This window comes from Charadrius vociferus, unplaced genomic scaffold (assembly GCF_000708025.1).
Source record: "Charadrius vociferus isolate BGI_N301 unplaced genomic scaffold, ASM70802v2 scaffold39, whole genome shotgun sequence".
In the NCBI taxonomy this organism is placed as follows: domain Eukaryota; kingdom Metazoa; phylum Chordata; class Aves; order Charadriiformes; family Charadriidae; genus Charadrius; species Charadrius vociferus.
Window position 1 is genome coordinate 5,752,558 of NW_009650188.1, and position 15,129 is coordinate 5,767,686.

Sequence of the window (15,129 nt, forward strand, 5' to 3'; positions counted from 1 at the left end):
ACGTATCCAGCATGGCCACAAGCCCCAGGGCCAAAGTGGGAAAGTTAGTATCAGATGGCCTTATCAAGCAGCATTCCTGAATGCACAAGGAATAAAAAACAGTCATTGTATTACCTTCCTGAGTGCTGCAGCTTCTTTGGCAGCAAGGCAGTTTCTACCACATCACAATTTCTCATCTCCAACATGCTCAAATCATACTGGACAGCAAAGAACTTGTGGCAAAAGACCTCCTGAAACTGTGCTCTGCGGTGCTGTATTGAGTACACCATTAGATTCACGCATGACTGCAGCCACTCCTATGTCCTCCCACACATACTCCGCTCTCACATGTGCCTCAGACACAAGTGTACGGGGACAGACAGTGGACAGCAAGAGATCTGCACTTTCCAAAGGCAACAAAGCCCAGACAGTAACATTGAGTGTTTCTCCTAACTTTTGAATCCACAATAAGACAAGATTTGCAGCAAGACATGGTCAGGAAAAAAAGATGCAGAGGCCTTTTTAAAGCCTGTGCTGATAGAAGGGTGACAGGTATATCAAACTCTGTACTAGACATCGGAGAATCCACAGAGGATTCTCCAACGGCAAGGAAAGGTCTAGCTGAAGAAGGAACCTCTGCAGATACCAGGAAACCATCCATGAGATTTTCTTAAAACTACAAACAGTGTCCCCCAGACCTGGCAACAGAGTTGCCTGAGCTTTGTGTCCACAGAGCCTGTGGAGGGAGAAGCTGTCTCTTCCACCCTAGTCTGGTCACCTTCCCACTCTGCTTTGATGATCTTCAGCAGCTCTGCTCTTCCCACAGGCTCACACAGCATTTCAAGCCTGTGCATGTTGATGTCAGGCTCTTTGGGGTCAAGATCATCTCAACACACACCTGTCCAGCTCTAGAGGCTCAGCTGTGGCCACCAAGGTGCGATGCAGCTAAAGGGAGGAATTACCCTCCCCTGTGCACCACCCTCAAGTTACAAGAGGTCCCAGTAAAGCTTGCAGTGTGTCACCTGTCCCTGGGAAATAAACAGCCCCCTCTTCACTGTGGCAGCTTCCCACCAATTACTGATTAATTAAGCATCACAAATAGCCCCACAATAAAGATGAGGGCCAGCCAGGGGGCTATGGTCTCCATCGGTGAAATGCAGCCAGTACATTAATTACCTGGGATGAAACTGGGCCAGGACACAGGGTTAACAAAACAGGTCCCACAAGAAAATGCCCTGTCTACCTGGCTGTCAGGCTTTATCTTTTACCAAGTGGTATCAGTGCAAAAAAAAATGACAGCAGCCCTCCTGAAGAAGGGGCAGATGTGCTGCAGCTTCAGGCAATAAGTGGGAGTAAGGGGAAGGAGGTGTACCCAAATACCTCCCCTCGGCTCCCTGCTTTGCACAGGGCTGCCGACAATTTTTCAGCAGTGCATGTCACCCAGGGGAGGCAGAGGCAGCCTTTGACTCTTGCGTTCGCTCAAACTCTCCAGCCAAGGATGCACAGCTAGAAATCCCACAAACGACACCAAAAAAAAAAAAAATAAAAAAAAAAATCAGTGCTGACACGGGCATTAAGGGAACGCAATGTGCTGTTGACTCTGGACAAGTCCACCAAGCCAAAGACACAGTGGAAACCTGCAGGCCACAGCCCTGAAAGAGCTGGTGGGCACGGGAGGGGACCACAAAGGAGAACAAGAAGAAAGGGGCTGTTTTTTCAATGCAGACCTGTTTATGAAGTGAGAAATGGTTTCAGGGCAGCTGCTGCAAATTCTTTCACTAGCTTATATTTCCATTTGCTTCCTTTTTAAAGAATTTGTTTTATGAGCACAGTGTTTGTCAGATCATTAGCTTCTGAGGGCATCTGGTACCAATTGTAGCCCTCTTCCCCCCCCTCCCGCAGCCACCTTCTCCAGGCGGTTGCTTTGCTCCCTGCCTGTGCCCCCAGCGCACGCACACACACGCTACCATCCCCAACTCCAACTCCCCATGACGGAGCCGCTGTCCTAAACCTCTCTGTGTGCGTGTCTTTGCACACGCAAGTGTCAAAGGGGATGAGCTTCTCCTCCTTCCAGCCTTGCTCTTGCCTCCCATCCCATTCCTCATCAGTCACAGACATGCAGGGAGCTGCAACTGGTGCACAGCATCCCTCCCACCATTGTGCTTGGTACTACATCAACACACCACGGCAAGAAGGCTCTTACCCCCATGTGCCTCTGGGCACATGGGGGTTATCCAGCCCAGTCACAGCCCGCGTGTTGGGAAGCAGGGCAGGGAGATGAGTGGGTTCACCAAGTGGCTGTAGGCTACAGGGCAGCTGGGTGGCCAGAGCAGGACCCCAAGACACCTAACTTCATCTGCTCATGAAGTTGCATTGAGTTACGGAGTGTGCGCTTGTCTCAGCACTGGTTCGGAAAGGGTGGTGGCACCTCTGGACACATCCAGCCAGGCCAAGTGCTTGGCTGGAGCAGCTCTGCTGGTGGAGCTATGTCACATTGTCTGGGGCAGCCTCAGCAGCCGGGACAACACTGTTATTAAAAACAAGTAACAAAGCACTACTCCTTTTCAGCACTTCTGGACACATTTTGGTTTTCCATCAGTTCAGAAATGCAACCGGGAATGCTGGTATAAAGTAGATCAAGAGATCAGCAAGTTTCTTACTGTATTATTATACATACAAAATGTTATCTATATGAGTTATACATAAGGGACTGATAATTACAGGTCATAATATCAAAATCTTTCTTTTTATATACACCACACATATACACTCATGCGCACATTCTATATGTGCATGCAGATATATTTTAAAAGTAATTAACTTTCTCTTTGCCCCAAAAGATGACTAACATCACCATTTTCTCTGTGACTAACAACACACCCCTATCCCACAAATACCCACTAGGTTTTATTTTGGAAATGATCTGAGACCTACAACTCCAGTTCTGAGAAGCTGTTCTCATCCTACATGTATCTTTGAAATCTGGTGCTGCTATTCCAGACCTGAAGAGGGGCTCACGTCACTGAAAGCCATCTGATTTTCTCAAATATCTCAGTAAGCTGAAAAAAATATATCTCATCTTTACCTACAAACTTTTCCTTTATCGCTTCCTTTATCATTATCAGCATCATCACAACTACCACTGCAATACTGTGGGCCAGGACTCCCTAGAGCCTGATGCCATACAAGTGCAAGACCAAAAAAAAAAAAAGAAAAAAAAAAAGCCATGTGGCCTGGCCCCATCGTGATCCACATGCCTTACCAGGGTTCGGGTAACACGATGGGATAAATCATTACTCCCAGCTGCTGGAACACCCTAACGAAGGCTGGACAAGGAAATGGTGTAGTTAGCCCAGTTCTGATCTCAGCATGAAGGAGCTCTTTCTCCTTTTGATGATAAATGAAATTCCTGTATCACAGCTGCAAACTCCTGACATTTGGCCATTTTTGATTCAGGCTGTATAAGATGTGGGACAAGCCAATTTTTTTTTTCTTTCTGCATGAAACATCAAAAAAATTTTCCATTTTTATCCCAGCATCTTTTGAAGCTCAAACTAATGATTTGTCAACATTTTCACAAAATACCAAGGTTTTTCTCCCAACTTATCCCACATCAGCACGAGCCTGCGTGATTTTCTGGGCTCACCGACTCCAATAACTCATACATCAAAGAAAGTTTCAGATCCGGGAATTTGTGAAATTCTGCCTCGCAATGGCCCTAACTGCTCTGGAATGATAAGAGCTTTGTTCTGAAATGGGACCAATTCTATAAACCAGAGCAAAACTTTTCCTTTGGGTTTCTTCATCTTTCTATAATTTAAGCAGGATGCAACTGCCAGCAATGGAGAATATTGAGCCAGTGGTAGCAATGCTGGTACGGAGACATCATTTTGTTGTGACAAAACCCAAGCCCTGAAAAGCTGAAGTTTCCCATTTTACAACAATTATTTCATGGAACCCAGAAAATACTGATGGATTTACCCAAGTCAAGCTAAGCCAAGCCAAATACAGCACAGCTGCCTAAAGTATAATAAATCATCCAGAAATTGCTGTAGTATCTACCCAAGGTCTCAACCCAAAGATTGCTGCTAAAAGCGCCCTTATCATCAAGCTCCAACTCTAACAAAGGAAACTTATTATAAGAAGTTCATCTCATGGTGCAAATTTTTTGAGGAGAGGGGGTTATAGGGATGTTGATGGAAATGTAAAGGTTTCGGCCAAATCTCCTGAAGTTAAAAGTAGTCACTGCATGTACTCTGGTGGAATCTGGATTGTAACGCTGAACATCAGGGAGATAAAAGATGTTTACCCCAATGTGGTCTAGCAAAAGAAAATAGCTAGGAAATGAGAAAAGGTGTTTTGGAAATACTTGGGAATTTCTCCCTTCAGGCATGTTTCTTGTGAAGGGGAAAGGTCTCACTTTTCCAGTAAATCTGATGGCAACCATCCGTGTGGGAGCAGGCTACATGTACAGACCCAACGGTGGTGATGCTTCTTGATTACGATCTTCATTGAGGTTGCTACCTCAAGAAAGGATATTTGCTTTTCTACGTGACTCCCAAAGAAACTTGGCAAAAAAATAACATCCCTGTGAGTCATCCACTGTCATTTACCTCACAGATGGTAGGCACAGTAAGATGTCAAATGACCTGTTGGCCCCACTGTAGCCACAGTGGCAAAAGCAGGAAAAGAAGGAAGAGAAGATCAATCTTGATATATTTCTAGACAGTTCCCTTCCATGTTTTTTTGTTGCTTACTACACCAAAACAGATTTACAGAAGGACAGAAAGTGAGGCTGAAGGGAATGTCAACATTGGTCTAGTCAGCTTCCCAACCTGAGGCAGGATGGACTGTACCTTCTTCACTCCTGAGAGGAGTTGGCCTGACTCTTTCCTGAAGGCAGATGGCCCACCTGCCCGTTGTGAGAAGCATGCAGGCAGGATTTATCTGCCAGTATTCCTCAAGGATGCATATTCAGCTATCCCAAAGACCACCTTTATACCCGCTCTGATCCCCACAGCAACATGCTGCACCTTATTTCTGCCACTTCCTCTCTTGTCCAGAGGAATACACTTGTGATCCACATCCATTACCAAGAAGGACATAGAAATAGTGGAGGGATTTCAAAAGGGAGATGCAAGCAGAAGCCACAGCTAGACTGCAAGACTTATGCCATGAGATTTAAGAAGGAAAAAATATTTATCATGACAGAGAAGAGGCAGCAAGAGGATCTGATCACTCTGTACAGACACACACACACAGAGAAAAGAAGTCTGCTGGCAGGAGGCATTTAGACCTTTCTGACAAGGATGGAGCGAAAGCAACAACTTTCATCTCGAAATCAGAAGCATCTTCTCAGCAGAGATGGTTACTGGATATAAGAATAGCTCAGCAGGGGAGATGGTGGACTCATCACCTCCTGCAGCTTATAACAAGAGATAAGAGAGCCTACTGAAGGACACATTTAATCCAGTTTCTGTGAAAAATGCTACTACCTGTATGTGACATTAGGGAGGGCAGAATGGGGGCAGGCTAGCTGTAGCGGTACGCTGAGGGCTCTGCAGGCAAACCTCGAGGTCTCCCAGCACTTGTTCCCTTCTTCATTGGAAGGACACACAATGTCCATACAGGTAAGAGAATAAAGGAATCGAGATCAAGCTTCCAGGTTTCACTGGCAGCTGTGCCGGGGTCAGGACCGAAACATGCCTTGCACCACACAACTGCTCTGTGTTGTAATTCACCTTCCCTTGATGTATCAGGGGTTGGCAAGGCTTGGAGCAAGACTGGGTGGCCCTTTCCATGAGATAACACCAAACACCCTGTTTCAAAGCTGTTCACCTGCTGTGTTTGAATCAAAATCAAATGGCTGTTGGGAGATACTGTTTTCTAGGTGAGACCGGCTAGTCTCAGCGAAAGGCAGAAGATGCCTTGAGCATCCTAAAAAAGTCCTAGATAAAGCATTAAGCTGAAGAAGTTGACTAGGCTGCAAATGGAATGGTGCAGCCCATGAAAATGGTCCTTGCACCTTCAAGGGTTTCCCTTGCCACCTTGCCGCTGAACAGTAAAGCCACCAGTTGTAGTGAATGATCAAGTCTCACAGTAGACCCTTGGCCACCACTGCCCATCAGCCAGTCAGAGACCCATCAGGGAAAGGCAACAGGTCAACATGCTTTGCTGCTAGGGCAGAGCCAAAGGCTGAAGTGAGCCCCTGCCCCAGGAAAGGCGGTGATCAGGATCCTGGGCTTGGGTCTTGAGCAGTTTTTTCCTCCAGACCAAGAGCAGAGGATGTGCATGGTACAGTATAGACACAGCCTGTTCTGATGGGCCTCATGCTGCACCCAGGAGGCTGCATTTGCCTGGGAGAAGCAGGGAAAGACATCCAGACAATATGGGCTGTCCTCATGGCAGACAACTCAATGCCAGCTGTGCACACTAGAAGAGTCTGAGCAGACACTAGCTGGGAGGACAGAGTAGAAATGGAGGTACATCTTGACCTGAGCATGTCTCAGCCTATCTGGGGTGACCTTGGGATCCAAACATTAAGTGTCCATCCACTTTGTCCATGGTCCCTGACCACGGGGCACCCTAGCCTAGAGGGAAGGAAAGGAAACACCAGCATCTCTACCCAGGCTCCCCACAAATTTTCACACCAGCACAGACGCAGTTCATAAATTGACCCTGCATAAATTTGGTGCCTGGAAGAAAGGAAACAAACCAAACAAAACCTCCTTGGTTTAGCAATTGGAAATACGTAAACAACCCCCTCCTCCATCTGATTTTCTCTCCCCGACACCTCCTTTCTGTATAAAAGAAATCCAAACCAGACTCCCGTTGATGCGTTAAACCCACTTTGGGGGCAGCAGAGGAGGGCACTCACAGGAAATAAAAACACAATGGAGATCACATTTTGTAGCACCTTTCCTGTTAACTTGCCAAGTCATTTCCCAGCATATGTTAACATAAACTAAAACACACTAAAAATAAAACTAAGCTAAAAATAAACATAATGGAGGAAATGAACAATGTTCCCCTGGTTCAGTATGCAGCCTGTACCAAGGAAAACAGGAGGGACCGTGGCTCAGTTTTAAAATACAAAGAAAAGGATGAAAGCTGGAGAGTTTGAGTTTCCTGGGTGGAAACTCTCTAAAAGTCAGATTTCTGTCTGACCTCATAAGGTTGTGACGGGGTACAGAAAGCACAGAAAAGCCCTGAGCTGCTGTAGAGAGAGAGTAGAGAGGGGTTTGTGGTGCTGGTAGCAAGGTGCAAGGGAGGGACACCATGCTGCTTTGGTCTTAAGGGCTCTTCCAACCTTCAGTGCCTCAAGCGGGTCCAAAAGCAGAAGCCATCTCCTTTTCCAAAACAAGGATGTACTTCTCTAGCATTAAATGCCTGCTGCATCCTGACCTGGAGCTGGCTGCATTTCATCAGCAAAAACATGATCTCTTTGTTTTCCCCAGCCTGCAAAGCACTTTAAGATTCTTCAAGATGAGAGATGATACAGAAATACCAAGCCATCATGTATTTATTATTTTGCAATGAGAATCTCTAGACTGAAGTCAGGAAACCTGCTTTCTTTGTTGCTTTTGTTACTGCCCCTTTCTTGGGTTATTTTAGGAAAGCACTCGCATGCACGTACTGTGTATGTGAGGCTGGGTGTGTGCAAACAGTCAATTCAATTCTTTACAGAAATAACTCAGATCTGTGATCTTTTACATCAGATTTTATATTCCTGGATTTTTATAGGGGATTTTTTCCCCAGACTCCACCTGCCTTATATGAAATGGATTATTAGCCCTTAAAAATAAAGATACTGCTGTTTTGGAGACAAAATATATTTTTAAAATATAATAAGGGGATGATACTTGGATGTTTCCCGATTTAACAGAGGCAGATCCTTTGTTACTAGTAAGACTGCTGGAGACTGTAAGCCCAACCCCACTCTAAATATTCAATCCTTTTGTCGAGAAAAGCAATACTATAAATAGCATTTCCTACTCTGAAAACTCTGGGGATCTGACTTACTCGAGTGTTTGCTAAGGGCACGTGCGTAACCTGCAATTCCGCATACCACAGCTAAGCCAAGGCCAAGGTGAGCCCGCAGGACAACCGTGAGCAGAGGAAGAGAAGATGAGAAGATCCTGCTGGGTCCTGCCATGCCCACACAAAGGGGACAGCACGCAGCTCTGTGCGCTTTGGCGCTATGAGACCTGGCTTGTGCTTCAGCTATAATGACACTTTAAAGAGAAAAAGATCTACTCTCCTTTCTCTCTGTCCCTATACGAGCTTCTCCCCATCCATAGGCAACACTCAGCTGCATCCGGTCAGTCTGTTCCTCCTTGCAGTCACTTCCGAGGGGGAGGGGGAAGCTCTCTAGCAATGAGAGCACAAAATTATTTTAAAGGATGAGAAAATGTAATTGCAAAACCACATCAGTTGGCTGGGGTCTTAGAAGCATGTGTGTACATAGCTGTAAGGGCTACCAGGAGGAAACAGACTGCATTTCAGGTGGACACTGATCCTTTAATGTAAGGCTGAGAATAATATTTATATGCTGACTCACTAAGATTTATGTTTCTGTATAAATCACACATGCACTTATAAAAAAAAAAGAAAGTAAAAAGCAACTGCAGGATATTCATGGCTTCCAGAACCCTACATAAATCAATTGTACCATGATCCCACAGGCTTTTAGACAAACACAAGCACACTCATTCATTATCGGGGATGTTCGTCCATCCAGTGCCATCAAGAGAAGAAAAATGACAGTAGCAGCCATGTGATGACCCTAGCCAAAGCCCTTCACTCCTAATGCCCCCACAGGTCTAGCAAAGCTTGGACCCAAAATCAGTATTCCCAGTGGTGCGGTTTGAGTAACAAGCTGAACCAGAGCCCTGGATCGGCACGCTTGTAACTTCAGGGAGCCCGCGATCCGAAAGCAAAACCAGACTTGGCAAGTTTGGCTGCTGTCAGCGCCAGCCGCCACCAGCCCCACTACCCCTCTAGGACAGAGCTGAGCACCACCCTTTCATTCATGGACCAGTGCCTCTGCTCGGCACCCTCTTTCCGCCTTGTTTGTTTAGTCTGTCTTGGATGACGGTCTTTCTCCATGCCTTTGCCAGCACAACCAGCCTGGAAGAGCAGCGCCTGTTCTGCAAAGGCCGCCTCTTGTTTGCTGCTTTACAGAGACAGGCAGACACCTGTGAGCTCTGGACACCAACAAATTAAAGCACCATTACTACTATTATTGTTATCACCGCGTTACGAAAGGGATGGCGTGAGACTTGGTGAGGATCCTGGGATGGATGGGGAGCCAGCACGGAGAGGAGGAGGAGATGATCTTCATTCCCACCTCCCTCAGTGTGGGGAAGACTGGAATGGATGGAGACAGAACTTGCAAAGCACATGCTGAAGAAGCCTGCATTTCAGCTGCAGTAGCAGCCCTCAGCAATAACTCCTTCGCAGAGGGAGCTTGGTTTTCCCACCAGGGAACTGTTCTTTAATGCAGTTTTGTGCAGATGCACAGGCCACACACAAAATCTATTTTCCTGCTTCCCCCTCCGCCCCCAGCGAGGTAAGCAAATCAAGTCTCATTACACTGGATTTTCCAACAGCACCTCAAAAGCTACCTGAGAAGAGTCACAAAACACTCAGTGAGTAGATAAAAGCTCCAGAACTGAAGCACAAAGCCCCAGAGGAGAGAGATACTCTGAGTGCCCGTCAGGAAGTGCCCTGAGGAGACCATACCTGTAGCGCTGGTGGCCATATCCCTCCTCATGTTTTAGGAGGCAGGTGGTGGGGTCAGAGCCAGACTGAGCTGATGTCCGCAAGGCCACAGCCGCGATGCCCACAAGTGGGGAGGAGAAGTTAAGCAGCACCGAAGCAGTCCAGTGGGATGGGTCCTCCTGGCCATAGGTCATGTTAATGACAAGCGGGTTGTGCTGGCATGACAGCTCGTACATCCCTGCAAGATGAGGCAAAGAAAGAAGCCACTAGCTCACCTCCAGGGATATTTTCTCTATTTTTGATTTACCTCTTCTGCTCCCCCACAGATCCCAAGAAACCAGCTTGAGAAGCAGCAGATGCTGCAAGGGGGAACAGGGGACACCAGCACCCAACTCAGCAAGAGATCACAGCAATGGTGGGGGCTCCTGGTGTGTGAGCCCATAGGATACTCACCCAAAGAGTGGTTCAGCCCATCTACGTCGCTCAGCAGGACGGTTACCCTCGGCTTGTGCTGGATGCTTGGGATGGTGCCATCAGAGGCCAGGAAGATCAGGAGGGAAGTGGGTGCCACAGGTCTCTCAAAGCACACCTGGGCAGGAGGGGAAGAGAGATGGTGAGAGCGTGCATACCAAATAGAGCCTTTCTGATCCCATATATGCAGAGGGAGAGAAAGAGGGAGCATGCGGAGAAAGCAGGAGCAGGGTTAGGGGGTCAGAGACTGCAATTGTGCAGAGCAGCAAATGGAGGGGGGGAAGAGAGAGAGGAGGGAAGAAAGGGTGGAGGGTCCTTTCCCTCCTAATTCCCCTTTTCCCTTTCATGAGTCTTCCCCACGTGTATCAGTCCTGCCTTGCCATAAATTTATGGCATTTCCCCAGCTTCCACATTTGCTGCTCTTAAAATTGAGTAACGCCTGACTGAGACCTGGATAACCCCTTTTCTGCCCTCCCTTCCCCATGCTCTGACTCCCACCCCACACAGTGCTGGTTGAGCAAGTGAGGCACCCAGAGAGCACAGCTACCAGCCCTGCCACCAAAATATTTCTATTAAAAAAAAAATAAAAAAAAAAATCAAAACCAAAAACAGCCCCGGTACCCAGAGTGACTGTAAACTGTCCGTCAGCCAACACACAGAAAGATTTGTGGGAAGAAGTCCTGCCTCCTAGGAGAGCCGACAGCTCCCCACTTGTCTACAGCCCCGAAGGCTAGAGGAGGGAGCCGGGAAACTCACAGCGTCAATCATGGCAGGGCAGATGTTCTTTGGAAGTAAGAGGATAGAAATGTTTTTCTCCCCCACCCTGGTGCCCCCCACCCAGTGCCGAGATGTGTTTTGATCAAGACCCACCCTATGGAGTGTTTTATGTTGAATGCCAGCATGGAGGGAGCCCAGAAATGCAAGGTGAAGCTGTATTTCGGAGACAGACAAGTCCTGGCTGGCCGGGCACAGCCCAAGGAGCAGACTGAGGGAGCGGAGGGGACAACCACCCGATTCGTGATGGCAGCCCAGCCTCAGGGTGGTTTGTGCCACGCCAGGCATTGCTCACGCATGGGAACAGGAGAAAACTTTGGGTTTCATCCCAGGGCTCCCACCCTGCAGGGAGGTGCTCAGCAGCAAACACCCCATGAGAGAGTCCCCAACACTGCCTACATGGTCGCTTGGCCAGGGCTTGGTCTTGCACAGGGCTGGCCCTGCTGCAAGGAGTTGACCAGGAGGTTGGAGCTGCTCTCCTTTTCTTTTTTGTTTTTTGTGTGTTTGGTATATCCCTGCTGTGTCCCCACCAGCTCAGAAGCTGGTAAGGAAAGAAAGCAAGAAGGGAGGGAAGCAAAAGAAGAGCTAGCAGTGGAGCTCCCTAGGACAGACCTGCAGCCAGGAAGCCCCAAAGAGCCCATGGATTTTAACCCAGCCACCTGCTGCACACTCCCTCCAAGCATGGTTCTTCAGAGGAGGAGAGATGGTTGGAGAAGTCAGGTTGGAGAAGTCGGGTGAGGCTTTCTCTGGACTACACAGCTTAAGGTGGAGCGTTTAGTCTTTCCCTTCCTGCAGTACATGTACTTGGAGGTGAAGGACACCGGCCCCGAGGTAGACAAACAGCAGCTGACTTGACTAACATCTCAACTTTATTTTTTTTTTTTTAAGTATGTATTATGGGCCTGGCCACAGCAGGCTGTCGTCTTAATTTTTCTCCCTCTTCCCCTTTCTGTTTAATTTCCTGCATATTACACATCCCAACTTGCTTACAAGTGATTTTGATTTCTCTCCTCAATGGATGTGTTAGAAACTAAGAATGAAAAGAATAAAGCATGACCAGAGATCTGCAAATCATAACTATTCCCACCTGCAGACAGACCCAAGGTGCATGGTAGATGATTTGTTCGGTGGCCCACTCTTGCCTCCAGCCCCAGTCCTCTTACAGCATGACCCAACCTTTCCCTTGCTCATTGGTGCCACCTCTTGAGAAACACCGTAGGAAGCAATTCCTACCACCCAATGAGTTTTGTGGTGTGGCTCTAACCTGGGTGACACAGGTGTCACAGCTTTAAAATGGCCACGGGATTTGGTGGCCACGAAACACCATACACACGTGGGTATACACGTGTATGAACAACACCGTTCCTGTCTGGGCAGGTGAGTGTGCTAGGCAAATTGTCAACAAGAAGCTGTCTTTCCTAACCCAATATGTTACCAATCAGGCAAACTCCATTAAAAAAGGGGAAAAAAAGAAAAAAGAAAATGGGCATATTTATTACTAGTCCATAAATAATTTTATGGGCGGAAAATAATAGCACTCCTAAAGAGAGCACAGAGAACCAGAAATGAAAGTCTTTAATATAAACATCCATAGAGGAAGAGAACTGACCACAATCTCCAATAAAACTGGAACACGCTTTAACCCCTGGTGAGAAGTGGAAAGCAAGCTTTCATCTAGGTAGGGCAGAGGGGGAGATTGCTGCTTTCTCGCTAGCAAAGGAAGAAAGGAGGCACATTTGTCATGGCCAGAGACTGAAGTCGGAAAGTAGGTTGTGAGCACACAGACAAGGAAGAAAGTGTGTGTGTGTGGGGGGGGAAGCTGTTAAACGAAGTTCTTTGGAGAGACAGAGGACCTCAGAGGCAATAGCAATGTTTGTTGGCTCAGGTTTGGTGATTCACCAAGTTGCCTGAGCATCTTGGGAGGAGGTCCCCTCTAGACAACCTCAAACAAAGCAGGGCAAGGTGCCCCTCAAACTGCAGAGGAAGCAGCCCGCCAGAGCCCGGCTTTCCAGTAACACCAGGCAACAGCCACAAAACCTCTAAACCATGGCTGTGGTTAGAAAATCAACGCTGTAAAAATTGCTTTGGCCTAACACTCAGCTCTTCTCTGTCCTGCCCCTCTGCCTGCTGGGCCAGAGAGATTTGACCCTTCAGGTTCCCTCCCAAAGGCAGTCCCTAGCCATGGAGGCAGTCCCCAAGCCCCGTTGAGCTGCAGGACCAGTGGCTTGGGCACAGAAATGCCTCCTTTGGTCTAGAGTCACCAGAGAGCAGGAGAACATTCATGCCACAGCTGATTGCTGTGGGCTCATGGTGTTTAGCAGCAACTTGGAGTGCTCGGGACCTCTCAGGATGGCAGCATATATCCAGCTACCCAGTGTTGAGGTGTTCACGGCCATGGGGAGCAAAAACCCAGCTTGTGCCCACCCTTTGTGTGTGTAACAGCACGGCTTGACTGCAGGGAATAGTCAGGAGCAAGTTGTTTCTCAGCCTCAACACATTTCTGTGGGCTCCTGGTTTTGGGCACAGCCCTTCTCCTGGCAATCTGCCCCAGGATGGGTTTGCTGTTCACAGTGGGAATGGGGCAACTACGTAAGACCCAGCCACAGGCATTTGGGGTTGACAAAGAGTTCAGTAGGATATGAAGTCCTACCCGAGCAGTTTTTAAGACTGCTGTAACTCCTACAGGACAGAAAAGGATGGGTGTTTGTCACTAAAGCGCTTGGGTAAAGACAAGCAAATCCTTCTGTGCCTGACCACGCATCCTTACTTACTTTGAGCCAAACTCCCTCATTGCCCAAGGGCATCCTCTCCTCATCTGGATCCTGAGTGTTGTCTTGGCTGGGAGTGCAGGGGAACCAAGCAGCCAGGGAAAGGTCCTTTGGCACATCATGAAGGTGGGATTTACACACCTGAAAGAAGAAATTTATTTCAATCCAGAAAGAAGCAAAGAGCATGAGAGAGCAAAAGAAAGAAACAGCACCTACAAAACCTCAAGACAGACTCAACATGTTGAGAAGGATCCCATGTCAGTTCATCGCATGAAGACAACTTGGGTTCCTAAGCAAGAGTGACATCTCACTACCCACATATGTGTATAGGAGGTCTTTGCCCTTTTTAGGTACTGCAAATATGCTGTGGGGCTGAGTAAGAAAAAATGAGCCAGGCTGTGAGATAATAGGGAAGACCACAACCTCTGGATTTCGACTGGGCTGATGAGATCTTAAGATGCAATTCATTTGCCTGAATACCAGCCTTGAGTGCCATTTGATGCCCTATGGTAACCCAGACATCACCATAGGCCTGACAGACAAAGCCTGGGAGATTTGTGAGTCCTTCTAGAGGAGCAGACAACTGAGCCCACAGCATCCCACCAGACAAGTATATCTAGGCAATTTAATCATGCTGTGGGTCTCAAGATGATGGTTCCTTACATGAGGTCAATAGAAACACATGTATAAAGGGCAGAATAGGACCACTCTACATATTTCTTCCCCTTCTTCAGCTTGCTAGGAAAGAACATACACACCCCCACATTAACACTGATCAGGCGAAATCCCGTCCTAGACCTCCAGGCTCTGCTGCAAAGCCCATATGAAAGATGGGAATTCTCCTATCGATTTTTTGTTGGCTTCAGATCAGAGAGTTTGAGAGCAGCGCAGATGCTGATGTATGTGTGATTTTATCCTTTCAGGCTCTGACCTTAGAAGGTATTAGACTCAAAGAATTTTTATTTTGTTTAAATCAACACAGTGGAGCTACTCTACATGCTCAAAGTTGTGCACTTAGCTGGTGGGGTGAGCATGGTCACTGTTCAGCAAACTGCATGGTTGGGGGAGGTGCTCCCTGCCTTGATGAAACACCCTCCTGCATTCTGCAGTTCTTGGGCCCAGGGACTACGGGAAGAGGGGTGTGAGAAATGCCCATGTCCTCTATTGTCTCCCTGCATGGGAACACAGTAGTCAATAGACACTTCGAGAGCTGCTCTGAATATTTTGATTTTGCCTCAGTACATTCTTGCAGCAGTGACTTCCGCAGCTTTACTGCATGGGCTTTTCTAGCAAAGTCTTTTTTTTTGGCCATGCCTTCACTCACCTTCACAACAGGTTCTCCAGTGACCAAGGAAACAGGGCAGGACTTCACATCCTGATGGGAGGCATAGGCTTTTGCTGCCCACAGATACAC

General features: G+C 47.6%; 1 protein-coding gene across 1 annotated transcript in view; it reads right to left on the reverse strand.

The window, feature by feature from the left end:
* PAPPA2 (pappalysin 2) overlaps positions 1–15,129 on the reverse strand; it is a 90,914-nt gene that overhangs the window by 33,419 nt on the left and 42,366 nt on the right. Inside the window, exons 13-15 of the mRNA XM_009892944.1 lie at positions 15,040–15,115; positions 10,156–10,291; positions 9,724–9,940 (exon numbers count right to left, since the gene is read on the reverse strand). Of these exons, the coding sequence (XP_009891246.1) occupies positions 9,724–9,940; positions 10,156–10,291; positions 15,040–15,115 (429 nt within the window). The remainder of the gene's footprint in view (positions 1–9,723; positions 9,941–10,155; positions 10,292–15,039; positions 15,116–15,129) is intronic.